General features: G+C 60.7%; 1 protein-coding gene, 1 long non-coding RNA gene and 2 other non-coding genes across 6 annotated transcripts; 3 read left to right on the top strand and 1 right to left on the bottom strand.

Moving 5' to 3' along the window:
* Positions 1-8,244: 8,244 nt before the first annotated feature.
* Positions 8,245-13,645, top strand: LOC136323866 (uncharacterized). Of its 2 annotated transcripts, none has more exons than XR_010729016.1 (4): positions 8,245-8,357; positions 9,051-9,142; positions 10,308-10,361; positions 13,202-13,645. It is a non-coding gene; the product is annotated as an uncharacterized lncRNA (long non-coding RNA). The 2 variants fall into 2 exon arrangements; XR_010729017.1 differs by having other exon boundaries at positions 8,250-8,312.
* On the top strand, positions 8,833-8,968 carry LOC136327575 (small nucleolar RNA SNORA17). Its single transcript, XR_010729763.1, has one exon. It is a non-coding gene; the product is annotated as a small nucleolar RNA SNORA17 (small nucleolar RNA).
* Positions 9,568-9,705, top strand: LOC136327522 (small nucleolar RNA SNORA43). Its single transcript, XR_010729721.1, has one exon. It is a non-coding gene; the product is annotated as a small nucleolar RNA SNORA43 (small nucleolar RNA).
* Positions 13,646-15,829: 2,184 nt separating the features above from the next.
* On the bottom strand, positions 15,830-25,269 carry DIPK1B (divergent protein kinase domain 1B). 2 transcript variants are annotated; one of them, XM_066255769.1, is made up of 5 exons: positions 24,957-25,269; positions 20,458-20,595; positions 17,854-17,961; positions 17,555-17,731; positions 15,830-17,080 (listed from the first exon to the last, which is right to left on the bottom strand). In XM_066255769.1, the coding sequence occupies exons 1-5, from the start codon at positions 25,017-25,019 to the stop codon at positions 16,271-16,273; spliced, it is 1,296 nt and encodes a 431-aa protein (XP_066111866.1). In that variant the 5' UTR covers positions 25,020-25,269; the 3' UTR covers positions 15,830-16,270. The 2 variants fall into 2 exon arrangements, with proteins under 2 accessions (XP_066111866.1, XP_066111867.1); XM_066255770.1 differs by having other exon boundaries at positions 20,458-20,592; positions 24,957-25,264.
* Between the last annotated feature and the right edge of the window lie 1,422 nt (positions 25,270-26,691).

The following is a 26,691-nucleotide window of genomic DNA, read 5'->3' as shown; positions in this document are numbered from 1 at the left end:
TGGGACCCTTGCTTCCCCGGGGGTGGACGGGCACTGCCAGTCAGTCCTCTTGCTCCTTGGCATTTTCTGGGACCCCCAAATCAGGATTTCCAAAGAGGTCCTGCTGGGCCACAGGGGCCACCTCCGAGTTCTCACAGACCCAGGCTGAATGGCTCATCTGTGTCCACATGATGTAGGACGGAATCCACAGAGTGCAGTTTCTGGGACAAAAAAAAGTGTCCGGTTTTAAAAGTTACTGGCCACCATTTCCAGCATCAGAGGTCTTTGTCCACTTCGAGGCTTGTGTGGGAGGCAGGTCCCGGGCTTGGACCCCAGACCTCGGGGACGGAGGGAGGAGGAGGACCTGGGCCTGGGAGGACAGGCAATGAGGCCCCTGGGGGTGGCACTCCTGGCAGAGAGGCCCCAGCCCCACCCCTGGCCCTGCCGTGATGAGGGCCGCACTGGCGGGACCTGTGCTTGCGCTGATGCGAGAGCAGGCTCCACTCCAGAAGATGGCTCCAGTCCTAGAACTCTTCCAGTAACTTCGTCTGGAGCGGCTCTCAGGGCAGCCCTGGCGCTATCGCCGGCCCGAGCCCGAGCTCTGGGAAAGGTGCCGGCATGCGATCGCTCTCCAGAGCTCGTCTAGACCTGGTTCTGAAGTGGGGCAGAGCCCTTGAGCTGGCTGCAGCTCGGGCACCGCAACTCCTGCAGGGGGCTCTGGCTCCGGCTCCAGCTCTGACTCCCGAGGGGGTGCCGGGGCGGTTTGAGCTATGGACCTGGAGCGCTGGGGCTGCCTGGAGCGCTGGGACTACTTCCGGTCCAGCCGGTTCTAAACTTCACGCCAGATCTGGCTGTGGAGAAGGCTCCGGAGCCTCCCCTGGCAGAAGGGCTGGTGCCGGAGCTGGCTCTGGCTTCGGAGTCAGCTCTGAGTCCAGTTTGAATGCGAGATCTGGTTCTGTGCCTCTAGTCCTGTGGCCAGCCTGGGCTCTTGCCCTGTGGCTTGTTGTCTCTCTGGCACTGGCTCTATCTCTGGAATCGGTGTCAGAGTAGAGCCCGGCGCTGGAGCCGACACCAGAGCAGGTGTGGCGTCTGGCAGTTTCTGGCGTCGGCGGTGGGGCTGCCTCTATCTCTGAAATTGGCGGCGGGGCGGTGCCAGAGCATGACCCGGCCCCAATGTCGCTGCTGGAGCTCCCGCTGGAGCAGGCTCGAGCTCCGAGCTTGGTGCTGACTCCATCTGGCTCTGGGTCTGGTGCCGGGAATGGCTCTGACCCTGGAGCCAATGGCTAGAGCTGGTCCTGGAGTGGGCTCTTCTTCGGAACCTGGTGCTCGCTCGCTCTAAACTGGCATCTAGCTGCTCCTCACTCTGAAGTGACCACTAGAACTATGGCCGGGGCTGGCTCAGCAACTGTCTCTGGAGTTGGCGTGGCAGCTCCAGTTCATGGGAGAACCGCAGCCCTCACCCTGGAGCTTGCACTGGGGCTGAGGTGGGAGCTGGCTCCACCTCAGGAGCCGGTGTAAGTGTTGAAGCCGGGGTTGGCACTAGCTGTGGAGCCGGCTCGAACTCTGGTGCCGGAGCTGCTCAGCGCTCGAGCCGGCCCTGGCTCTCGTTCTGGAGCCGGTCACGGAACGGGCTCTCGCAGCGGGGCTGGCGGTGAAGCTGGTGCTGTCACGTGACTCTGAACTCTGGACTCTGGGCTGGAGATGGCTCCAGAAATCTCTCAAGCTCCTGAACTGGTGCTGCTCCTGTGGCGGACTCCGGCCTCTGACCTTGTGCTGGGGTTGGGTCCAGCTCTAGAGCCAGCACTTGAGCTTCCTCCAGCTCAGGAGCTGGAGCTGAAGCTCGCTCCGGCACTGACACTCGCTCTGGAGAGGGCTCCAGCACTGCGGCTGCCTGTGGTTGTGTCGAGAGAGCTGGGACTGAGCGGGCTCTCCGTTCAGTGCCTGTTGTTACCTATTGCTCTGCAATTTGCGTTGGGTCTAATTCAAACGCTAGAGCTGGTGCCAGGTGGGTGCTAGAGCTGGCAAGTAAGTTGAGGACAGCTGCCTCTACCTCTGCGGTCGGCGATCAAGCTGGTGTTGAAGCTGGTTCTGGAGCCGGCAGTAGTGTGAGGGCTTCTCCATGCTCCAATGCCAGAGCTGGTTCTAGAGCTGGTGACGGAGCATCTGGTGGTGGGGCATCTGGTGGTGGAGCATCTGGTGGTGGAGCATCTGGTGGTGGAGCATCTGGTGGTGGGGCATCTGGTGGTGGGGCTGGCTCAGGCTCTGGAACTGTCACAAGAGCTGCAGCTGGACTTGGTGCCAGGCTCTGGAGTTGGTACTCCATCTAGCTGTTGGGCTTAGGCCAGAAATGGCTCTCACTCCAGATCTGGTGCTTGATCTGGCCCTGAAGGCAGTGCCAGCTTGGAGGCTGGTGGTCAAGCTGGCTCTGGAGCTGCAAGGGGACAGGAGTTCACCCACATGGCTGCCTTCCCACACCCAGAGAATATCCGGCTGCCTTCCAGAGAAGCCGCAGCCCAAGAGCCCGCTCCGGGATGTCTTCCCAAACTGCAAGTGGTGCGTGTGTGTGTGTGCGCGCGCGCATGTGTGTGTGTGTGAACTAAATTTCCTCTCCCCCTTCCTCATCTTATCATAGAATACATGACCTAAGATGGGTCAGTAACAGCTGACTTCACACAACAGGATTTAAGTTACAGGGTCTGAACATCACCCAGGAACTCTGCCCCCTCTGTGGAGCGAGTCCTTGTGTTCTGCGCTGTACGCAGGACGGTGGCCCCAGGACCTGTGCGGTGCCAGGTAGAGGGAGGATGGCTGTGATGGTCAGTCTTCCGGGTCAGCCTGACCGGCCTCGGTGGGCAGCCGTGTCAGCAGGCTGGACGTGTCACCTGCGCGTGGCTGTGAATGTACCTCGTAGGCGTCGTCCACGGGCGCCATCTGGCTGACTCTGAGTCAAGGAGAGAGCGCTGTCAGTCAGTGTGGGTGGGCCTCGCCCACTAAAGGCCTGAGGGCTAAACTGGCTTCACCTCCGCAGATTTGGGAAGTGCCAGCCCACGTGGTCACGTGAGCCCATGTATTAAAACCAATCTCTCTCCTCTCTTCTCTGCATTGCCCATGCACACACGTGCACACACATGTACACACGCATACACACATATCCCGTGGGTCGTTTCTCTGGAGGACCCTGATGAACCTGAGGCTGACAGACCTGCGTCCCTCCGTCCCCATTTTAGAGTCACTGGAACTGAAGGGCTTGAGACACTCGGAGCCCAAGGGAGCGTGTGGGGCATGCTGAGCTCTGTGGGCACCGCCCGGGGGCTCCGGGACAAGCCTGGCTGACATGGCCCAGGTGAACACACAAATGACCCCCCCCCCAAGTCCTCTTACCTGTGCCAGCCAAAACATGGGACAGGAGCTCACACTCCAGGGGCCAGCTGACCCCACGGTCAGCACTCCAGGGGCCGGCTGGGCCCACGGCCAGCACTCCAGGGGCCGGCTGGGCCCACGGCCAGCACTCCAGGGGCCGGCTGGGCCCACGGTCAGCACTCCAGGGGCCGGCTGGACCCACGGTCAGCACCAGCATCCTGCAGTAGAGAGAGAGGCAGATACAAGAAGCCGCAGAAGATAAACCCAGACTTCACAGCCGGGGGGCCTGTAGAGAATGTGCCCGGGGGCATGTCTCTTGGGTCCACAGGTTTTCGCCTGCTCGCTCACTGTTCCCTTTCAGTGCCCGCGCCTGGTGGATGCTATTTCCTGCGTCGGAGCCTCACTGGAACGCTAATTCTCTTTACGGTCAGTAAAGAAGAGAGAAAACGACGGAGTGCGCCTGCCCACGGGAGCCACCAGCCCAGAAATCATCATCATTAATGTTTGAATTTCGAGTCGTTGCTTCTTTGGAGCCCCCGTCCCCCCAGTTACAGGGCAGCCAGGGCATTTTCCTTCCTTTTCTACATTGAGACATATCTTTGTCCTAAGCACGGGCCGTAGCCCCAAACCCTGACCAACCCGAAGGACACAGCTCGCCACCCCACAAACCCCACCCCAAGGGGCAATGGGGAAGGGTCTCCTGGGAAGGCGGAGACGGGGGAAGGCAGAGATGGAGGTCGCCGGCCACAGAAGAAGGAGGGTGCGGGCTTGCTCCAGCCAGCAGCGTGAGCGCCAGCAGCCCCAACCTGCACACTGACTTTTTAAATTTTACCTTTAATTTCACGCCTCGATCTTCCCAAGGGGAAGCGAAGCATGTGTCTCTCTTTGGCACAGGACCGAGTGGAAGAAACCTGGCCCAGAATGAGGATGGAGAGGCGGTTTTGCCAAAAAAAAAAAAAATAGGACTTGGAATTAACGAGCATTACGGAGAGTGACTCACTGGGTCGCACGTTCAGGGACACGTCGGTTGAACACAAATCCTCCCTGAAAGGCCAGGGAAAGCGCCCAAGGTCAATGACGCATTCTGGTGACAGGGACGGAGCTGTACCTGAGCAGTGACCACAAAAAAGGGGCCTTTCAAGGCCCGGAGCTGCTCCGATAACTTGTCTTAGAGCCGGTCCCCTCTGGTTTTATGTCCACTTGCTTTAGGGGGGAAATATTTGCATCACCTGTCCTGGCACAAGAACCTTTGCTAACTGGCTCCAGGCCATCGGCTGTCAGAGCTGCAAGGACTTCTGGAAACCGCTTAACCACCCCCCATCCTAGTCCCGTTTTACAGATAAGGAGGCCGACTTGGCCCCAGGGCACCCGGGGAGTCTCTCTGACATCTCTCGGGTCCACGGGTCCACGGCCCTTTCTCACTGGGAACCGCCCCCTCCCTCTGCGGGGAAATAGGCTGGTGGATGGAACAGGACGCTTTCAAAGAAAGCTGCCTTTGGAACCACGTTGTGATCGCAAGCAAAATCAGAAGGGCGCGAATGACTTTCCCTTTCGCTTCAAAGAAAAGCCGAGGCTTGGAGTTTTCACCAAAGGGTAAAAAGCGGGATCACATTAGGGCTTTCTCCCCGCACAGAAACAACAGGGGCTGCTGGCGAGAGAGAAAACTCCGGGGGCACCCCGCCATTTTCACTTCTACCCCCCCAAATAGATCTGAATAAAACGACCTGAGTCCTGACCCTTCGTCCTCATAGACAACCCACAATAAATGCATCAACTCGTAACAAATTCGCCTCCTCAGCCAGCAAGCACGGAGCGTTGGCACAACAAGCTACAGGTGTGTTCCTGCCTCCAGCTCGTCGGAGGAAGCGGGACCACAGGTGTGTGTGTGCACCTGTCCACAGGTGCCTAGACCGGGTGGGGGGGGGGCCGTGGTGGCTGCATGGTGGGTCCTTTGGTGACATGCATCCACTCCCTCACCTGCAGGAGAGCTGGGGGCAAGGTCCCTGTCCCTTTGCAGAGGTGATGGGATCTCCAGCGTGTCTTCAGGTATGTGTAAGCCGTCCCTCTGGAAACCAGGGACGGCAGAGCTCCGTGACAAAGGGCCGGACACAGAGTCCACGGTCCACCTGAGTCCAGTTCAGAGGGCGAACAGGGAACAGGTCTCTCCTGGCACTGGACATTCGGAAACTGCCTCTGCACACTGGCCAGAGCGAGATGCAAGGGGGTGTGGGTTCTCAGGGGACACCAGTCATCCCACACTCTGCTCTCCACCCCACAACGCACATGACGAGACCCCCAAGGGGTCCAGGAACTCTTCAAACGCCCCAGTGGACAGGGGCACTTGGGGCCAGCCGTTGGGTGGGGCACAGTTGCTGTCCGGTGCGGCACCGTTGGGGTAACGCACGCATGCGCGCGCGTGCCCGCGGCGCGGAGGGTTCTTGAGCACGCGCTTTCCTTGAACCCATGTGCGCGCCCAACCTTGGACGCAAAGCCCGACTGCCTGCGCGGGGTCGACCCATGTCCAGGTGGGAGGCCTGTGCGCCCCCAAGCGTATCCCCTCCGGAATCCACCGCTAGGGAGAGCCTTGGCTGTGTCCACGCTGAACTGGGCTGAGGCTCTTCCATATGCGACCTTCACGAGACAGTTGCAAAACTGAGGCAGGGACTGGCCCCAGGACCACCTCGGCCAGGTCTCAACTCTCCAGTGGGGTTTGCTTTGGAAATGAGCGCCCCGTGATCCTCAGAGACCCCTGCTTCCTCAGCCTCTGCAATCCTTCTCTCTCCCCATTCTCTGGCGTGACACCAAGACCCAGAACGCAGCTCCAGACAGAACTCTCCTTAGAGATTGGGCCGGCACCCTCATATTAATGACGTGTCCTCCCCTCACGTCCAAGCTCACGGGAAGGACAATGACATGAGCTGTGTAATCATGTTGAGGACACCTTTCCTGTATTGCTTTGGGGGCATTGCACATGAGAATTCTCTCTGAGCAGGAACCCCAAATTCTAATGTCCACAGTATGTGCTACCAAGAGGGCCAAAGACCCTGTGACCATAGTGACAGGAACTGTTTTCAGAATCTGGAGTAAATTATATCCAATGCTCATGGCAACCTTAGCTCACCAAAGGCCACCAAATCACTCTCCCATGCGTCCAGTCAGACAGACCGCACCTCAGAAACTCCCAGGGGGGCCAGCAGAAGGTATCAATAAACTGGGCGAGTGTTTATCCTTCTCATGACTGCCCTTTTCTCTCTCTCTCTCTCTCTCTCTCTCTCTCTCTCTCTTTAACTGAGAGGAGGAGAGATAGAAAGACAAACTCCCGCATGTGCCCCAACTGGGATCCACCCGGCAACCCCCACAGTGTGCAAGAACAAACCCAGGGACTCCCCAGGGCTCCAGCGACATCCTCAGCTACCTGACTCCAGCTCTCAAAGGGACCCTCCCCTTCCCTGGGACTGGGGAGGAGAATGACTGTGGACGCTGAGCTCCTGGGTGTGACATGGCCGAGTGACACTGCCATGCTCCCCAGGAACCGTTCAAAAAGGTGATGCCTGAGCTCCATCTGCTCCCAACAAGAGCAAGGAGCACCTGGCTCCCCTCATCTGTGCTGCCACCCGGTTCAGCAGTGTGAACCAGGACTGGAGTGTGACAGTGGGGACAAGACAAGGGGAGAGGGGCAGGGGATCCCGATGGCCCAGGGTCCCTCTGCAGAGTTCTGGAAATGTTTTCTCTTTTTTTGGAGAATTAGATCCCCAGCTTTCCCGGCCAGTCCCTCCAACTAGGACTCAAGTTTCCTCCAGGCTAATGGGTGGAAAGAAGGGCCTGGGTCCTTTGTTCCGTAAACCAGCCAGCCTGTCCTCATAAAGCCGGACCTCTGGGGCTCTTTCCATCTGCACTGCACTTCCAAGGGGAGGGCACCCACCTGCCCAGGAACTGGGCCAGGTGGCCAATGTGAGTGCCCAGACATCGGCCCAAATGGCCAGACCCAGGAGACAGGTCTGGGTACAGCACGGGACCCCCACTCTGCCCCCAGGACTGACACCGCTGTCACAGACAGTCCTGTCGGATTCCCACGCAGGTGCCTCCTTAGCGGTCACTTACGTGAGGTGTAGCTGGATCCAGCGCTGGACCCCCTTCCACCCAAAGTAGCGATGACCTCTTGTGGGAAGTATCCCCCGGAAGCCTTCCCCACACGACCTCAGAAGCTTCCAGTTAAAAGAGGAAGCCAAACGCCGCTCCCAGTGCCCATCAGAGCACCATCAGAGATGGCACTTAGGAGACCCCTCCTGAGTGGGTGAAGCCGAGTCCCCTCTGGGGGGCGGGGTGTCCTGAGGGGCTCCTGGGGTGTGTGTGTGTGTGTGTGTGTGTGTGTGTGTGTGTGGTGCAACCTTTGGCGGGGCCTCGGGCCCAGCCCCAGGGGCGGGGGTAGGGCAGCATCTCGGGGGACTGGGGCAGGCGCGAGCAGCTCAACCGGAGCTCCCCGGGGAGCAGGAGACTTTCCCACAGCGAACAAAGAAGTGGTTCCAGCTCATGGCCCATCATGTCACGAGGGCGGGGGACAGTAACTACGTTTAGACATCGTGGAGTGCTAGGTAGCACGGCTCCAAGTGCTTTGAGCAGGCTGGCCAGCTCACGCAGTCCCGTTACCCACGGGATGTAGGTCCCACCGGGATCCCCGTTTTGCAGGGTCCCAACCTGCAAGAGGAGGACCTTCTGCGGCGCTTAGTTCACCCACAAGTGATCGAGGCGCATGCGCAGGCCGGGAGCGGTGGCGGAAGGGGGCGGGGATAGAAGGGCGGCCGCTGGGCAGAAAAGGGAAGGGCCGCTAGAGGGCGCTGCGGGGCAGCCTGTCCCTCGCCGGCCGCCGTACTCCGCTCGCCCTATAAAAGGCGCGGCGCGCGCTCACGCGTTCTTTCCGGGTGACGGCGGAGGCGGGAGTGCTCATGGAGGCGACGGCTTTGCGCAGCCTCGAGGTTCGTGGCCCAGCGACCTCCGCGCGCCCGGTGGAGAGGAGGCGGGTACGGTCAGGGAGCCGTCGCCCGCGTCTGCCCTCGCGGGACTGGGTCCTCGCGCGGGTGGCTCTGCGCCCTGGGTGATCTGTTGTTATTTTAGAAGGTGGACCGACTCCCTTCCCTGGCGGCTGGGCGGCGCGGGGCCCGGGGGTGTCCGCGGGGGTCACACACAGGCCGAGCGCGGCCCGTCGCCTGGGAGACCGGGTGCACCACGACCCACTCGGGCGGCAGGGCTGCTCTGTGCATTTAAAAGATTCGTATAAACTGGAATTTTTTTTTCTCTTTGGGGAGTTTGTCTGCTGGAAAGTGAGCTCCTCCTGGAAGGGGGCATCCTGGGGGGTGGGGGTGAGGGTGGCAGGTCCGTGCAGGAACAGGTCTGCCCGGAGGTGGAGCTTGCAGATCCAGCCCCGTGCTGAGTGACAGCCCGCCTGCCGCCCACAGGGTGGGGAATGGAGGAAGCCGGGGGTCCCCTTCCGCGCGCGTTGCCCCTGGAGGCGTTGCAGGCGTAGCTGCGGTGCCACGTCTGTGTCATCAGGTGGCAGAGAGAAGAGAGGCTTGTGTCTGCTATCCCGGCGTCCCGGCCGTGGACGCTGGAGGGTTGATGATGGTCTGACACCGGCCCCTGCGCCGGGCTGCTGGCTGGCGCGCGCTGCAACCTGGCCCCGGCAAGTAAGCGCGGCTCGGGTCTCTCTCTCCTAGTTCTCCGCTGGCGTCAGTCAGAGCACGCGGTTGTCATGCGTCGGCAGGAAGGAGGTAGGAGCCCGCCACTGGCCCGGGGATGGATGGAAAAGGTGAGTGAGTGGGTTTAGGCCGACTTGGTGGGAATCTGAGCATTCTTTGCCTGTCCCCATGGTTGAAAAGTGTGGCAGCACCAAAATTTTCCTTTGGGGATGGGGGGGGGGGAGTGAATGTCACCTAACAATCAGGTCGTTCGGGTCCTTTAAAGTAGATTTAAATGTCAGAGTAGTCATGGGAGGCTGCTCTGCCTCTTAAAACAAGTCTAACGGACGGCAGCCAGCATCGTTGGAAGTCCTGTTGTACGATTTAAACGTCAGGTGGTTCCACAGGTCAGGGACCCACCAGTGTGTAAGACTGGGAGGTTCCTGAGCCCAGCTTGTAGCCTGTGTCCTCCCTGCTCTCCGCTCTGGGCTTCAGGTCCTGAGTGGGCAGAGGAAGCACAGGGCTTGGGCCCTGGGGGGGGGGGCACGAATGCCCTGCAGTGCTGGGTCTGCCAGCACCACGGACGCAGCTGCCCCGTGCTGCGCCTGTGACCTCAGGGCAAAGAGGAAGTGGCTATTTCTACGCTCAGTGCTCAGAACAGTGGGCACTAAGAATGGTTTGTAGCCTGACAGTCCTTACAGCTCCCGGCCAGCTGGCATTTTGATCCCGTGGGCACTGGCGGTCAGACCTGTGTTTGGGCTTCCAGTCGGGAACCCCGGGCGAGAGCCCCTCAGCACTTTGGTTTTGCTTTTCTTGTGTAAGATCAGGTCGACCTGAGGACTGAGGGGTGTGGGTGTGGACGCACATGGCAAGCTCGGGCACAGTGGGATTGACCAGGAGAGGGATGGTGTTCTGTATGTAGGTCTGGGCGGGGGGCTCTTTAGCAGTCCTTGGGCAGGTGTGTCGGGCATCCCTGGCTGAGAACCACTACGCTGATGGAACTTTCTGGGCCTGTGGGGCCCTGGGTGGGCAGTCACACCCACACTATAGGAAACCTTGAGACAAGCAGAGCACTTTTTAAAGAACCAGAGGTGTTTGGTCAGTTTGGAACAGGGTGGGGGCATGCCAGAGGTTTGCTCCCCGTATTTGCCTGTTGATGGGTTGCAAGTCGGCCCCCATGTGGAGCCCCTCAGTGGGCCAACTTTGACTTGGCAAATGATTGTCCCAACCCAGGGCACTGGGGAATGAAGAGGCCACTCTTTGTAACCCTACTGGGATGCCCTTGTCCCCTTACAGGTAGAGCGCTGAGTGCTGTCAACAGCCACACAAGATCTCGGCCATATATTCGAGGTAAGAGACTTTCTGGGTTTTTTTGTTGTTTTTCTTTTAAAGATTTTATTTATTCATTATAGAGAGGAGAGAGAGAGAAGGGGGGAGGGGCAGGAAGCATCAACTCCCTTGACCAGGCAGGCCCAGGGTTTTGAACCGCTACCTCAGTGTTTCCAGATTGACGCTTTATCCACTGCACCACCACAGGTCAGGCTAGGCTTTCTGGTTTTTTTTTTTTTTTTTTTTTTTTTTTTTTTTTTTTTTTTTTCCTGAAGCTGGAAACAGGGAGAGACAGTCAGACAGACTCCCGCATGCGCCCGACCGGGATCCACCCGGCACGCCCACCAGGGGGCGATGCTCTGCCCCTCCGGGGCGTCGCCATGTTGCGACCAGAGCCACTCTAGCGCCTGAGGCAGAGGCCACAGAGCCATCCCCAGCGCCCGGGCCATCTTTGCTCCAATGGAGCCTTGGCTGCGGGAGGGGAAGAGAGAGACAGAGAGGAAAGCGCGGCGGAGGGGTGGAGAAGCAAATGGGCGCTTCTCCTGTGTGCCCTGGCCGGGAATCGAACCCGGGTCCTCCGCACGCTAGGCCAACGCTCTACCGCTGAGCCAACCGGCCAGGGCCGGCTTTCTGGTTTTAAATTAAAAATAAAGCAAGACACTCCTGCATCTGTTCTAAGACATTTGATGTGAGAGTGGAACAGGTGCTATGTCAGTCCTGTCCACCTACAGGCAAGTTGTGTGGCCTTCATGGAGCTCTGTCTGGGGACAGCAGCTGGGCGGGGTTGTTGGGGTCCAGTGGGCAGAGACCGGGGACGCTGCTGGGCCCCGGGTGTTGATAGTGCTGAGGTCGACTCGCCCTGCTGCAGAATCCCATCAGGACACGGCTCGGACACGGCTGGGACCCACAGGCAGACTGGGTTCCCCAAGGCTCGGTTGGGCCGTCCCTGAGCAGGCGTGCCTGTCTGGTCGCCCATCCTCTTTCCTTCCTTGGATTCAGAAAGGGCACGGGCCCGGCTTGGTGCAGGCTGCTTGGGAGGGACTGCAGGTGTGGGCTCGGCCACCCAGGACTCCTCAGGACAGGGGGCAGCTTGCTGGGATCTGGGGACTTCTGGGCCCTCACGTGGACACTGGTTTGCCAGAATCTGGCTGGGGCCAAGTGTGGAATGATGCTAGTTTGGGGAAGAGTGAAGAGTCATCGGCTATTTGGAGTTGGTTGGCTTTTGACTTGGGAAAGGGTCTGCCCTGTAGCCCTGCCACCGAGGGAGGGGTGCTGTGCTTGTTCCTGTGCTGCCCCCAAAATGCTGCTCTCGGGAAGGGGGGGATGCGGACGCTCAGCCTCTCTGTTGTCTGTGCTCTGCGGCAGCCCCTTCGAAACCCAGGCTGGCAGCATGAGGCTGCAAAGTTGAAAGTGACTGGGACAGGCAGGTGGTCCTCTGATGACAGCACTTCTCGCTCTCCGGCCCGTGGGTGGGTGTGCTTTGCGAGGGGAGGGTTCGGTTTCTTGGTGACACTTCTTTTTCAGTGGCTGATGGTGAGGGCCCCCTTGACCTCAGGAAGCAGCCGGGTGGTGGCACAGCGTCCATTGTCCGGTGGGGAGGGGCAGCTGGAGGCTAGCCAGTCCCCTCACCTGTCAGATGTGTGTTTGTTGCCAGCTGCTGAATAACACATTGCCCAGGAACTTGGTCCTTTAGGACAACTCACCGTTTCTGTGGGTCAAGCAGCCTGGCTGGGATTCTCGTGGGGCTGTGCCCTCTGAGGGTTGACGGGCAGGGAAAGCCGCTCTGAGGGGGCACGCTGTGGGTGCTGGCGGGAGGACGAGGGTCCTCACAGCAGAGCCATGTGACCCTGCCTGGGAGGGGACATCATCAGTTATCGGCAAGCCCTGAGGTGTGGGACAGGACAGGGGGTTGGATTGTGCTTTATCTCTGACCCTTAGTCCATCTAAACTTGGGAGGAAGCAGCTTTGTTATGAGAACTTCTGGCTATTCTTTTTTTTTTTAATTTTTTTTTTTTTTTTTTTTTTTTTTTTTTTTTTTCAGAGACAGAGAGTGAGTCAGAGAGAGGGATAGACAGGGACAGGCAGGAATGGAGAGAGATGAGAAGCATCAATCATTAGTTTTTCATTGTGCGTTGCAACACCTTAGTTCATTGATTGCTTTCTCATATGTGCCTTGACCGTGGGCCTTCAGCAGACCAAGTAACCCCTTGCTGGAGCCAGCGACCTTGGTTTCAAGCTGGTGAGCTTTTGCTCAAACCAGATGAGCCCGCGCTCAAGCTGGTGACCTCGGGGTCTCGAACCTGGGTCTTCCGCATCCCAGTCCGACGCTCTATCCACTGCGCCACTGCCTGGTCAGGCTTCTGGCTATTCTTACTGTTACCGAGCGACCTCTGTTTTTCGCTCACCGTCTCTTGGTCAGGCCCTTCATATCCTGTGGCTTGTTGCAGGACAGGTTGGCTCACAGTTTCAGTTTGCTACAGGGCATGATTCTGAAATGAGAAGCAGGGAGGCAGTCAGACTCCTGCATGCACCTGACCGGGATCCACCTGGCATGCCCACCAAGGGGTAATGCTCTGCCCATCTGGGGCGTTGCTCTGCTGCAACCAGAGCCATTCTATCTAGCGCCTGAGGCAGAGGCCACAGAGCCATCCCCAGCTCCCAGGCCAACTTTGCTCCAATGGAGCCTCGGCTGTAGGAGGGGAAGAGAGAGACAGAGAGGAAGGAGAGGGGGAGGGGTGGAGAAGCAGATGGGCGCTTCTCCTGTGTGCCCTGGCCAGGAATCGAACCCGGGACTCCTGCACACCAGGCGACGCTCTACCACTGAGCCAACCGGGTTCAGCAGCCTTGTGTTTGCATTCCAGAAACCGCCTCTGCTCTGCTGTCCTGAGGGCAGGGGGCGTGGCCAGCTGAGAGGCTATTAGTCCACCTCGGAAGCAGCTGGTTTTCGGTTCCGAGATGGAGATTCTGCTGGACCAGCCCAGGAAGCATCCTCGGTCCTGGAAGATGCTGCCCGACTCAACGTCTCAACAGAGGAGGCAGCAGTCAGTGCTGCTGGTCCCCGCGTCTGCTACAAGGGTGTCGGAGAGCTGGGAGCAGTCGGCGCCCACACAGGATGGCAGGCTCCTCTCCTAAGGGTTCTGCACAGAACGCCCTTGTGGGGCCGCATCCTGTGTGCTCAGCCGGTGAGGCTCCTGACAGCCAGCTGTTGCTGGGCAGCCCCGCACACTGTCGGGGGGGTGCTGGGTGACCCTGCTGCTCTGTATTGTGTGCAGGGTTCTGCCAATAAAGTGAACCACATACACTTACACTCACTGCCCTGCGTGCTAGGGAACAGACGGTACAGAACTGTGCACAGGGTTACAGTGTCATTCATGGTGCAGCTTGGGAACATTGTCACTTATTTTAACTTCGCTGTGATGAAGGGCAGTGTCTCCAGTTCCCAGAGTGGATTGCTGTACGGTAACGTGACTCATTATTTTATGTGAAATGCCACTCCTTTGGAAGGACAGGCTCTCCAGGTCCGTACCAGCGCTGCACACAGTGGCTATTGGGTGATGATGGTGACAAATGTGCGTTCCTCGTCCTACATGAAGACAGACACACTTGTTAACCGTGGCAGGTCTCTGCACTGTGGGGGTGGGGTGGGGAGGGGAGGAGAGGCAGGTGCTCGCTCTGGGGCGCACAGAGAAAGAAACACTTGTCATTTTTTTTTTTTTTTTTTAAAGATTTTATTTATTCATTATAGAGAGGGGGGGGAGGAGCAGGAAGCACCAACTCCCATATGTGCCTTGACCAGGCAAGCCCAGGGCTTTGAACCGGCAACCTCAGTGTTTCCAGGTTGACGCTTTATCCACTGCGCCACCACAGGTCAGGTGAAACATTGTCATTTCTGACCTTTTCGTTTCTCGGATTGTTTCTGTAAGTTACTTGGTAATGACGCATCTTGTGTTCCGTCTAGACTTTTCAGTGTGGGGCACAGGGTTCAGGTTGGCGGGGCATTGTGCAGCATCAGGACTTGGAAAGCAGTCTCTTACAGGCCAGGTGTTCCTGACTTGGGGACAGAGCATCAGTGGGCCCAATCCAGAGAAGGTCTGGTGTCCGGACCTCCTACAAGCCCACTTCATGTTCCCTTCACAGCTGGGTGGCACAGCCCTGTGGGTGACCCCGCTGCACCCGCACAGCAGCTGGCCTGGCCCTGCCTCTGTCCTGTGTTTGCTCTCCGCCTAATGCACGTCCTCCATGGCACTGTGGCCAAGGGGGTTCGGCCTGCTTTAAAAATGAGTTCAGGTGAACATCCTTTCTCCTCAATGATTTTTCTCAGTGTCAGAGAAGTTAGCTTGACATTTTTTTAACCTTTCTAAAGTTTTCAGACTGTCCTTGGCTGGCACTAAACTCATCCTCTTTATTTTATTTTTACAGAGACAGAGAGGGATAGATAGGGACAGACAGGAACGGAGATGAGAAGTATCCGTTTTTGGTTGAGACACCTTAGTTGTTCATTGATTGCTTTCTCATGTGCCTTGACTGGGGGCTACAGCAGACCAAGTGACCCCTTGCTCGAGCCAGCGACCTTGGGCTCAAGCTGGCGACCTTGGGGTCTCAAACCTGGGTCCTTCGCATCCCAAGGGTGAGGGTTTGATCCCCGGTCAGGGCACACACAGGAATCAGCCAATGAGGGCATGAATGAGAGGAATAAATCTATGTTTCTCCCTAAAATCAAAAATAAGTTGTGTCCCAATATATCTAGTGGGGTAAAAACATATCTAAGTGGGCCCATGCAGTCCAAGCTCACGGCCACATCAACTATAATATTGGTGAGCAAAGCCTGGCCGCCCAGAGCCCCCACACTCCCAAACTTTCTCTACATATTTGGATCACCTTCCCCACAGGGAAAACCCAGATGGGAAGAAACATTCTGATGTGTTCCGGAGGGAGTTGAAGCATTTACTTCATACATCTTCAGAGAAAGTATTTGCGTTGGCAAAACTTCAGACTAAATAAGTGGGTCATGAATAAACTGATCTGCATGTTCCTGCATGAGATGGGCTGAGGCTGGGACGTGGGGAAGGGGTGTCAGGCCCTGAGGTGCATGGGGTCCTGCTAGGGGCAGGGGTGGTGGGGGCTGGACGGGCAACGCAGGGCTCCAGGTGAGGGTGTCAGACTCAGCAGGGGACGTCCGTGCGTCCCCCACTTGCTAGGACACCATACTTGTTGGTCCCTTCACCACCATGGGCCCTAACCCAGGTGGGGGCTGGTCCTGGGGTCAGCTAGCTTGTGGTGTCCCCTCCCACACCACCCACTCACCCAGTGAAGGACGCAATTCCTCCACCCTCGAGGAGCTCAAGGGGTCCGGCAGGGCTCTGGGATGGCCCACTGAGGCCTCTGGCCACCTGAACCGTGCCCTGTTCTGTGCAGGAGGCAAGGGCAGCCCCCACCTCCCTGCCCACACTGCTGGGGGTGGTCTGCACAGCAGGGGGACTCCAGAGTACTCACAGAAAAGCTGTTTTATTTACATCAGATGTTCCTGAAAGTAACGCCCAGTCTAACCTGGGAGGGTCCCCTCGGCCAGCCCTTGCTCAGGCTCCAGGTCCTGCCTCCAGCCTTGCTCCAGCTAAGTGGTCCCTAAATGTCCACTCCAGCTAAATGGTCCATCTGTCCCTCTGGGCTGTTGGACCCTGGGGAGAGGGAGGGTGCGGTTGAGGGAATCTGGTCACAGGGACTAGCGGGCGGGAAACGAGCAGCTGTGTCCAGCTCTGCAGCCCTGTCCTGTCAGCTACATGGTGGGCAGAGGAGGCCCGAGGGCCAGCATGGCTATAGGGCCCCACATGAGTGTAGGGGGAGCCAGGCCCCGGGGCAGCGGTCTGTTGGTGACCCTCATCCCTCCTCCGACCCGGTTCCATCCGGGCCGGGCGGGGCCGGGCCAGCCGCCGTCAGGAGTACTTGGTGTTGGAGATCTTCTTCCACAGCAGGGTCTTGAGGTGGCTGAGCACCAGGGAGTGGTGGGCCTCCACCTGGCTGGCCAGCCCGCTCAGCGTGGTGCAGGTGCGCAGCTGCGAGCCCAGCTCCTCGCGCAGGTCGTGGGGGGCGCCGGGCAGCAGGTACTCCCGCAGCAGCGCGCACACCTTGGCCAGGTTGGGCTGCAGGAGGTCGCCCTTGCAGCGCCGCATGAGCCGGTCACAGGGTGCCCTGCAGTCGTGCCCGTAGGTGCAGTCCTCGCTGCGCTGGCAGCGGCGCCCCTGCAGGAAGCGGCGCACGGCGGCCTCGGGCGCCACCTGCTGCAGGTCGGCCATGCGGAAGTCGTACTGGGCCGTGTAGCCCACGTTGGCCAGCGTGGTCTCGCACATGTAGAAGGTCCCGTGGGCGCCGTGGAAGAGGTCCTCCACGAACTCCAGCAGGCCGATGGCGATCTTGGCCCGCCAGGGCCACGCGGGCCCCAGCCACTGCTGCAGCGCCCGGAGCAGGGCGGGAGGCAGCAGCGGGCGCAGGACGGGCGGGAGCGCGGCCCCGAGCCAGGAGCTGTGCGGGACGCCCTCGGTGACGTACAGGTCCCCGCAGCAGCCCAGCAGCCGGGCGGCGTGCTCCTTCCGCAGGGACAGCAGCAGCAGGAACTCGTTGTGCTGCAGCAGCGCCCACACCGACTTGGCCTCTGCCAGCGACACCCTGCTGTCCTTGTTGAAGTCGGCCATGAGCAGGACCTGTCCGACCAGTGCGGGCAGGGAGGGCAGGTCTCCCAGGTTCGCCTGATGTTCGGGACCAAAAGAAAGGGAGACAGTGGTGTTGCCAAGGTGACAGGAAGCAGGCCTTGGTGTGGTCCTGCCAGACCCTCGGGTGCTGGCTGGGTAGCCTGCATGCAGAACCCAGCACAACCGACAGCTCAGGGGAGCCCAGCCTCCGACTGCCACCTCCTGGGAGGCCACCCTGACTACCCACCTACGAGCATCTCTCATGGAGCTGTGCCCCCACCTGCGCTCGGGGTGGGGGTGGGCCTGCTCCTTCTCGTCGGCCCTCACCCCACTCCTGCCGTGCCCAGGCACACGGCTCCCTGCTCTCCCTCGCTGATCCAGCCCAGTGGGCGGTCCCTGAGCGAGGGTCTGCTTGGAGCGCAGGGGTCAGAAGCCTGGCTGGCCAGTACAGCCCCCTCCTGGCCCACCTCCCACCCTGTGCCCACATCTCTGGACATGAACTGGACACCGCCCCCAGGGAACCCAACTGACCTTGAGAAAGCTGAGGGTCATCTCCCGGAACTCTTTCATCGAGGTGCCCCGAGTGGGTTTGTCAAACAGCACCAGCTCCCGCCGGGGGCCCGCGCCCAACCGGTCCTCGGAGTTCAGGCTCTCCTCGATGCCGCACTTGATGGTCACCTCCTTGCCCTGCCAGAGCCCGCTGTACACCTGGGTGGGCCACAGGGATCCTCCGTGGACAAGTGTCCTCCCCCAACGCCCCGCTATACCTCAGCCTCTGAGCCGCAGGCCCCCTCCCGGCACGGCCCTGGATCCAGCCCCACCGGGCTCACCTGCTGGCCCGGGGCGGAGGAAAGGCAGGTCCTCCACTCCACCTTGTGCAGGCTGCACAGGTCCTGGCAGATGGAGCCCGAGATGATGCCCTTGCGGTACTGGTCACACTGCGGAGGGGAGGGACACGCCAGGAAGTGGCCGGGGAGGCAGGCTGAGCGGCCACTGTGAACCCTGCCTGCCCTTCACAGGTGCTCCCCCGGGTGGGCAGGCTGAGGCCCTCGTCACATCTGCCACTGGGCCCCTGGCTTTCGGGCCACGGAACTTCTCCGGGGGGCCCTAGACTGCCACGGCCAGGAACCAGGCACCACACGGCCCGGGCGCCTGCTCAGCTGGTGGGGCTCAGCCTGTGCCCCTGCCCACCGTGCCCACCGTCCTGCGAGATGCCAAGCTGCTCGGCACAACTGCTCCTGAACAGACCTCCAGTTCTCCCCAGGTTGGTCCCGGGGGGCTGACGCGGAGCAGCAGGCCCCCCCCACCGCCCAGGTGTGCAGCAAGAGGCCGGCAGCCCGCTGGGCGATGTCGTCGGGCTGCCTCGCTCTCCTCCCAGCACCTATCTGGGCTGTCTGTCCCCTGCCGCCTGCCCCACCACCACCACCAGGCCACCTCATTAGGCAGATGGACACAGTGAGAACCTCTCAGCAGCAGCTGCTGTCCCCTGCCCCGCGGGGGATGGGCTGACCCGAGCAGGAACAGGGGTGCCCAGAGGTGACGCATCAGGCCCTTCCCTTTGAAGCAAACTCCCTCTGAATGAATTCTGGATGTGCACACCGTTGCCATGGAGCCCAGGCCCAGGGGAGCCAGGCTGGGAGGAAGGAGAGAGGCAAAGGAGTGTGTAGAACTCAGCGCCCCCCAAGTGAGGAGGCAGGAGAGAGGCAAAGGGGTGTGTCGAACACAGCGCCCCCCAAGTGAGGAGGCAGGAGGGCCGGGGTCAGATGTGTGGACTGTGAAGGAGGCACGGGACAGCCGTGAGTCAAGGCGGAAAGAAAACTAGGAGAAAGCGCACACCTCCAACCCTCCACCCCGCAGGGAGGTCCTGCAGCCCAAGGTCCGCCTGCTGGCGCCCACGAGGGCTGGGAGGGGCTTCGCAGCCGTGAGGCAGGCAGTGTGTCCAGCGGCCCATCAGGCTGGAGGCAAGCCACGGTCACCTCCTCGCCTGTTTCCCTCCTGCAGACTGGGCCGCGCAGAGGGACGCAGGAGGCCCAGCACCCAGAGGCCTGTGCGCTCCGGGTCCTGCTCAGGTCCTGCCCTTGGACAAGCTGAGGAACTTCTCTGAGACGGCTGACAGCCCCGCGAGGTGGGCAGGTCTCCTCTGGAGGGAAGGGAGTGTCCCCACCACCCTGGGCACAGGCCTCGGGGGAGCTGGGCCTGGTGAAGAGACAGACCCCTGTCCACTGGCCAGGCCAGGGCAACCAGGGGCGTGGAGGCTGCAGCTTCCTCCTGGCGGGAGGGGCACATTCCTCCTGGGCCCGGTCCCCAACAGTCCTCAGCCCTCTGTGTGAGGACGGGGTGGGGCTGGGGGTGGGGGAAGCTTCCGCAGGCACACAGGAAGTGTTCAGAAAGTACCTGTGACCCTGACCATGGCCCCCTGCGCCCTAACGGCCAGACCCTCAGCTCTCGCCTCCTCCCAGGTCTCACTGGAAGACCTGTCCACCCACCACCCTCACTCCAATGGTGCACCTGCGCTCTGGGGTCCTCAGGCTGACCTCTGTGCTGCACCGGACTGCCTGGCCCATCCTGGGCCTCCCCAGCCGCACCCATGCGCCACACCCCCACCCAAGCTGTCCACCGGCAGTGCCTCCCCTGAGGCCGGGGCCCCATCTCTGTCTCCAGACGTGTGTCTGCCCTGTACACCCCCAGCCTCGGGGAGGTGAGGGCAGAGCCATGGGGCTGTGCCCAGCTCAGACCTGGCCCCTGCAGGCCGCCTGTGAGCACCCCCCACCCCGAGCATGAGGGCGGCGTCCTCAGTGCCCGGTGCTGGCTGGCCAGGGCACCGTCCAGAGACACTCAGTCAACATCTGAGAACTGAGCGCCACCGGGCCCTTTGCAAGTCCAGTCACATGGGCTCCACGGGCTCTGGACCCCGTGCCCCTCCCTACCGCCGTCTCGGACGGAGCAGGCCTGCCTGAGCCTTCTGGGCCGGCTTCAGTCACCACATAGAACCCAGGACCCCTCGTCACCTTTCAGAGCATCAGAAGCCCCAGGCTGCCCGGCTGTGGCGAGTGCAGCCACGTTCAAAGCCTGAGGTCTCCCTGAGTCCATAAACCACGGCTGTCCCCCAAGCAGGAGGCTCAAGAGGACCAGGCCCTGCCACCTCCTTTGAGAGACCCTTGTCACCAGGAGGGGCCCTCAAGGTCACCAACGGCTGCCTAGTCCATTCTCCCCCCACAGATCTGGAGTGTCCGTCTGTCCATCCTCAGCTACCACACGTGCTCTCCCCACCACCCCCAGCCAGAGGACCCATCCCTCCTCCCGCCACCCCCAGCCAGAGGACCCATCTTAAAACCCCCCCGCCCACCTTCACGGGCCTCTGAGGAAGGACCCTCCCTGCCTGGGTGCCTGCCGCCCCACACCAGCCCACACCCCGGCCCCCGGGGGACACTTACGATGACCACCTGGCAGACATGCCCACGGCAGAGCTCCGTGTAGGACGAGTAGTTCACGTATGCCAGCCAGCTGCCCGCAAAGATGCCCAGCCAGACCAGGAAGACGTACTTGACCCTGAGGCCCGGGAGCCGGCCCTGCTGGGGGAGGGGGCGCATGAGGAAGGGGCACTTCCAGGGCGTGGTGCTCCCTCTCAGACCCCGGCCTTCCCATTGGCCCTGCCCTGCCCCAGCGCCCAGGACTGCCTGCCACCCGGGACCCTGCGGGGTCTCCTTCCGCCCACTCTAGGGTGAGGGCCAGGGCCGGAGTTTTAAATACACAGGTGGGTAAAAATCCACTTCAAAGTGTGTGTGTGTGTGTGTGTGTGTGAGTGTATGTGTGTGAGTGTGAGTGTGTGTGTGAGTGTGTGTGAGTGTGTGAGTGTGAGTGTGTGTGAGTATGTATGTGTGTGTGTGAGTGTGTGTGTGAGTGTGTGTGAGTGTGTGAGTGTGAGTGTGTGTGAGTATGTATGTGTGTGTGAGTGTGTGTGAGTGTGTGAGTGTGAGTGTGTGTATGTATGTGTGTGTGTGAGTGTGTGAGTGTGAGTGTGTGTGAGTATGTATGTGTGTGTGTGAGTGTGTGTGAGTGTGTGTGAGTGTGTGAGTGTGAGTGTGTGTGAGTATGTATGTGTGTGTGTGAGTGTGTGTGAGTGTGTGTGAGTGTGTGAGTGTGAGTGTGTGTGAGTATGTATGTGTGTGTGAGTATGTATGTGTGTGTGAGTGTGTGTGAGTGTGTGAGTGTGAGTGTGTGTGAGTATGTATGTGTGTGTGAGTGTGTGTGAGTGTGTGTGAGTGTGAGTGTGTGTGAGTATGTATGTGTGTGTGTGAGTGTGTGTGAGTGTGAGTGTGTGTGAGTATGTATGTGTGTGTGAGTGTGTGTGTGAGTGTGTGTGAGTGTGAGTGTGTGTGTGTGTGTGTGGTGGAGGGTGCAGGGTACTCAACTCTTCATTTGGCTGAATAAATATATTTTTTCAGATTTTCCTCCTGTCCTGCCCTCATGTCATGACGTGTGACCGCCGCACCAGAGCAGGCTGGAGAATCCCAACGCCTGCACCCCGTCATTCTCTGACCGGTGGAGAACCCTGGCTGGACCGGCTGGACCGGGGCCAGCAGAAAGACCCGCCTTGGAGGCTGCGCGTGCAGAGGGCGGGGGCACGGCCTCCCACAGCCCCCTTCAGGGCGGCGTGTTCCCAACAGCCAGAGTGAGGAACACACGCCCCAAGTGCCCCCGATAGAGGGCCGGACAAACACACCCAGGACCCAGGACGGGACGATCCCGGCAGGCGGGCGAATGCCGTTCCTCCTCAAGAAGGGAGGAGGTCCTGCCTCGCGCTCCCGCGGGGATGAGCCTTGGAACCATGACGCCCAGTGAAATACGCCAGACGCAGCGAGGGGACAAGCCCCGTCAGGTGACCCTCACGTGAGGCCCCTGGAGGGGTCAGAACCACGGAGACAGGGAGCAGACGGTAGGGCGCGGGAGGGGACGGGAGTCAGTGTTTCACGGGGGACAGAGAGTCACTTTGGGAAAGATGAGAAAGTCCCGGAGAGGACGGTGGTGGTGGCCACACAACAACGACGGTGTGGATGGACCTCACGCCGCTGAGCCTCGCGCCCAGACGTGCTGAAGACGGACAGTTTTGTATTACGTGGAATCTACTACCAAAATAAAGAACTGTAGGAGCCTGACCAGGCGGTGGTGCAGTGGATAGAGCGTCGGACTGGGATGCGGAGGACCCAGGTTTGAGACCCCGAGGTCGCCAGCTTGAGCACAGGCTCACCTGGTCTGAGCAAAGCTCACCAGCTTGGACCCAAGGTCGCTGGCTCGAGCAAGGGGTCACTCGGTCTGCTGAAGGCCCGTGGTCAAGGCACACATGAGAAAGCAATCAATGAACAACTAAGGGGTCTCAACGAAAAACTGATGATTGATGCTTCTCATCTCTCTCCGTTCCTGTCTGTCTGTCCTACCTATCCCTCTCTCTGACTCTCTCTCTGTCCCTGTAAAAAAAAAAGAACTGTAGGATACGATCTAAGTGGCCAGGAACTGCTTCCATGCAGGTCAGGCCCTCCCGCAGTGCCCCCCACACACAACGAGGGGAATCACAGGCGAGCCCACAGCAGGAGGGCCGGGCGCTGTCTCCATGCCGCCCCCAGCCCCAGGCAGGGGCTCCACCTCCCTTCCCCACTCCCTGTCCTGGCAAATCTCTGGTCTCTCAGGCTGCGGTCCACGACCAGCAGCTGGGCCCCCACCCCCGGCAGGGGACGGGGTGGGGGGGACAGGAGAGCAGGGGGCCCAGGGTGTCAGGCCAGCCTGTCCCCAGAGGAGATGCCACTACCGGCGTTGGCCACACCTTGCCCACGCGTGAGCCAAGCATCAGCTCCAGTCCTGGGTCCTGGTTAGCTGGGAGGTGGGGGCTGGGGGCTGCCCTGTGACACCCGACACAGGGCCACCAGCTCCCCACTGAGGACAGCTGTGTTCATCTCTGTGGTTCCTCCCGAGAGGCAGGGCCCAAACCTCCTACTTCCTGGCACCTGCTTACCCGGCTTGCTGCCCTGGGAGGAGCTGCTGCAGGGAGGCCCCCGGAGAGCTCAGGGGGCAGGCTCAGCCCCTTAGCAGAGACTGGGGGAGCCCTGGCCAGACGTGGGAGTTGGGCCTCGGGCCACTTGACCCTGTCATAGCGTCTGTTTCCCGTCAGATTTGTTCAAAAGGAAAAAACAGGAAAGCAGAGAAGCCCTGGGTGGGGGCAGGGAGCTGGGGGATGTTGTGGGGACAGGACAGGGTCCGAGGCTTCCAGCCATTGGTGAACAACACCTGAGGTGATGGTGGGCAGGGCCTGGGTGAGCGTTCGGCCGTGGGGTCCTGGGGGACAGGAGGGGGGCAGGCTGTAGCCAGTGTTGGCCCAGGATGGGGGGGGGAGCTGGCTTCACAGAGCAGTTGCAGGAGCCCCAGACCCAGCCCACTCCACGCCCCCCACCCCAACCTCTGCCAGACACAGCCCACTCCACGTCCCCCACCCCAACCTCTGCCAGACACAGCCCACTCCACGCCCCCCACCCCAACCTCTGCCAGACACAGCCCACTCCACGCCCCCCACCCCAACCTCTGCAGGCCCCTGGCCTTGACCTGGGGGCCCTTCCAGTACGCAGACCCACTTGGCTAACTCTGACTGACCCCACCCAGGTCCTCATCTTCCGTGGGTACTTCCTCCAGGAGCATCCCCTGAACCCCACTGCCCTACCCTGACCCGGCACCAGTGAGTGGGCCCTGGGACGGGAGGTCTTACTCATCCCGAGGAGCCGCTTGTGGGGATGGGCAGAGTTGCTCGGAGGACAGTAAGAGCACAGTGACCTGTGGCCCACGGGCTAGCCCCCTACATGCACCACCAACCCAGGAGGGACTGTCACAGGCAGGGAAACCGAGGTTCAGAGGGTGTCTCCACACTCAAGAGAGGGCAGGGCAGGACTCAGACCACAGGGAGCCCTCTGCTGTCCCCGAGCCACCCCTATAATGGTCAAGGCTGCCCATCAAAGCTTGGGGCCAGAGCACAGGCCACCTCCAGCATGAGGGTGGGCCCTCAGAGCCCTGAGTCTCAGCTCTCCACCTGCCCGGGGCTGGGCGACCGAGCACCATGCACCCCGGGACCCTGGGCAGGCAAGGCGGGCGTCTGGCACAGACAGGTAAACCGTGTGGTCCCTGGTTCCCACTTCTCCCCAGTTCTTCCCAGAGGGGAGTCGAGGACAGCTGGGCCCTGGGCCAAGGACGTCACCCTGGCAGGAACCCTCTTGTCCTGGCCCCAGAAAGGGTCTGATCAGGGCTGTCCTATAGGGCATTGCGGTCACAAGACGGGCCTGGATGATGTGAGGCTCTGACATGGGTCTGGTTCGGACCACCCAGAGGGGACAGGGTCCCCCCGCCAGAGCTGGCACCCAAGGCAGCCGGGCCTCCCCTGCAGATGGGGTGCCCTGGTAAAAACTGGACTTGTGCAAGGTCAGCGTGGGGTTAGGGCACACCTTACACTAAGGCTGGTTGGGGGGTGACCGGGGGTGGGGGTGGGTGGGTTATGTATGTCCTTCTTGGGGTATTTATGTGCCCCAAGTTGTCTAACACAGAAAAACAACCCCTTTCTTTACGTAGAGGAAAGAACGTTTTTCACGAGGTTTCTGGGCCTCTGAGATAAAGGGTCTAGCCCTGGAGGGGGGGGGGGGACGGGACTTCTACAGCCCTAGGCGCAGGGGCTGCCACCTCGCAGCATGGGCGCCCCCGGCCCTTCCGCGCGCCCCCGCAATACCGCCCACCGCGGCGCCATCCCGGTACGCCCAGCCTCCCCGGCGGCCACTCATCCCGCGTTCTGAATCCGGCCCCGGGCCCCCACCCACCCCTGGAGGCCACGCGCCTGGCCGCGGCCCGAGAACCGAAGGCGGGGAGGGTTGGGCACCGGGGCAGGGCCGGGCCGCGGCGCGCCTACCTGCAGACCCTTGGAGAAGGGGCAGAAGAGCACCAGGTGCGCCAGGCGCCGCAGCCGCCGCATGGTGGGCGCCCGGCCGGTGCGCGGGCCTGGCTCGCTCGGCCTCAGCCCCGCGGGCCGGCCCGCAACGGCCGCGCTCCCGCTGCCCGCCGAGTGCGCCCGCTCGCCGCGTCTCCGCGAGGGCGCGCGCCTCCGCCAGCCGCGGGAGGGAGGGGGCGCTGCGTAGGCGCGCGCGGGGGAGAGGAAGGAGGGAAGGAGGGGCGCGGGTGCCGCGGGGGCGCGCGGGCGCGGGGCCGCGGGGGAGGAGAGGGGTACTAGAGGGGAGGGAGGGGCGCGGAGGGGGGCTGCGGTGTTGGGGATGGGGGTGTAGGCGCCCGCCACCCCGCCCCACCTTTCCACGCCCCCACAGCGCGCCCTCAGCGGGGGGGTGGGGTGGAGAAGGCTTAGGGCGCGCGGGGCATGGCCACCTACGCCTCACCCCGCACTCGGGAGCGGCGGCGGGAATGTCACACGCGAGGCTATCACACGTGAGGCTGTCGCGGCGTCCCGGCAGTGGGGAGGCCGGAGAATGAACCTGGCCGCCTGCGGAGGCCTTCTAGGTTGGGGTCCGGCCGGATAGGAAACCCAGGAAAAGGGGCATGTAAGGGAGACGTCCCGAGTGGGGGTCGGAGCCAACCACTTGGCGTGTGCCTATTCCTTCCATTTTTTAAACTAATACGGTCAAATGCACAGTTTTGTGTGTGTGTGGGGGGGTCGTTTTGTTTTGTTTTTGTTTTGTTTTTTAGACTGGGCATCTCTGCAAGGTTTACAGACTCGGTGTGCGAGCACCGGCGCTCGGGACGCAGCTCTGCCCCCAGCCCCGCCCCCTAGCCCCAACGCACGCCCCTCTCTCTTCAAGCCGTCCTACAGCCCGGGCCCTGGCGAGCCGTGGTTGGTCCTCGCCACGTCACAGAAGCGGAGTGAAGCAGGGATGGCCTCGGCGTGCGGCCTCTGTCACTAAGCAGAGCGCCCTGGAAGGTCAAGCCCTCTTCCTTGCCGCGAGTCCTCGGACGCTGGTGCTCGAGGTCCTTCACCAGCTGGAGGACTTTGGAGTTGGTTCCGGCTGGGGCGGGTTAGGAACAGAACCGCGTGAACTTTGGCATTTGGGTATTTGTGCAGTGGTGTCCTCTCCGCCCCAGGCTGCGGAGCCCAGCTGCGGGCATCATCCGGGCAGCCCTGCGCGCTGTCGTCAGTCCTGAGTCCTCCCGGGTCCACGGGGATGCGCGCAGTCTCTCTCTGGCTGTTGAGTTCGTTTTGCCAAAGACGCCTGATGTTTCGTGGGCTTCATTGCGGCCCTTCTTGGGCAAAGTGTCGGTTCAGTTTTTGTATGGTTTCCTTGTTACTGAATTGTGAGAGTTCTTCATATCTTCCGGACACCAGTACCTCATCAAACAGGTGATTGGCAGAGCTTTTTACCCCCCTCCCCCAGTCTGTGGGTTTGTCTTTTCAATTTCTTTTGTGTGTCTTTCCCAGAGCACAGATTCTTAATTTTGCTGAGGTCCAATGTATCCATTTTTCTTCTCTCTTACGGTTTATGCATTTTATGTCTGTCAGTCATATCTAAGTATCTGAGAAGTCTGTGCCTGACCTGGAGTCACAAAGATTTTCTTTCTTTTTTTTCCCTTGTTTTAGAGAGAGAGAAAAAGTCAGAGAGAGGGACAGATAGGGACAGACAGACAGGTAGGGAGAGAGATGA

This window comes from Saccopteryx bilineata, chromosome 2 (genome assembly GCF_036850765.1).
Source record: "Saccopteryx bilineata isolate mSacBil1 chromosome 2, mSacBil1_pri_phased_curated, whole genome shotgun sequence".
Taxonomy (NCBI): domain Eukaryota; kingdom Metazoa; phylum Chordata; class Mammalia; order Chiroptera; family Emballonuridae; genus Saccopteryx; species Saccopteryx bilineata.
Note: the sequence above shows the minus strand (reverse complement) of the source record. Positions and strands in the feature narration are given on the sequence as shown.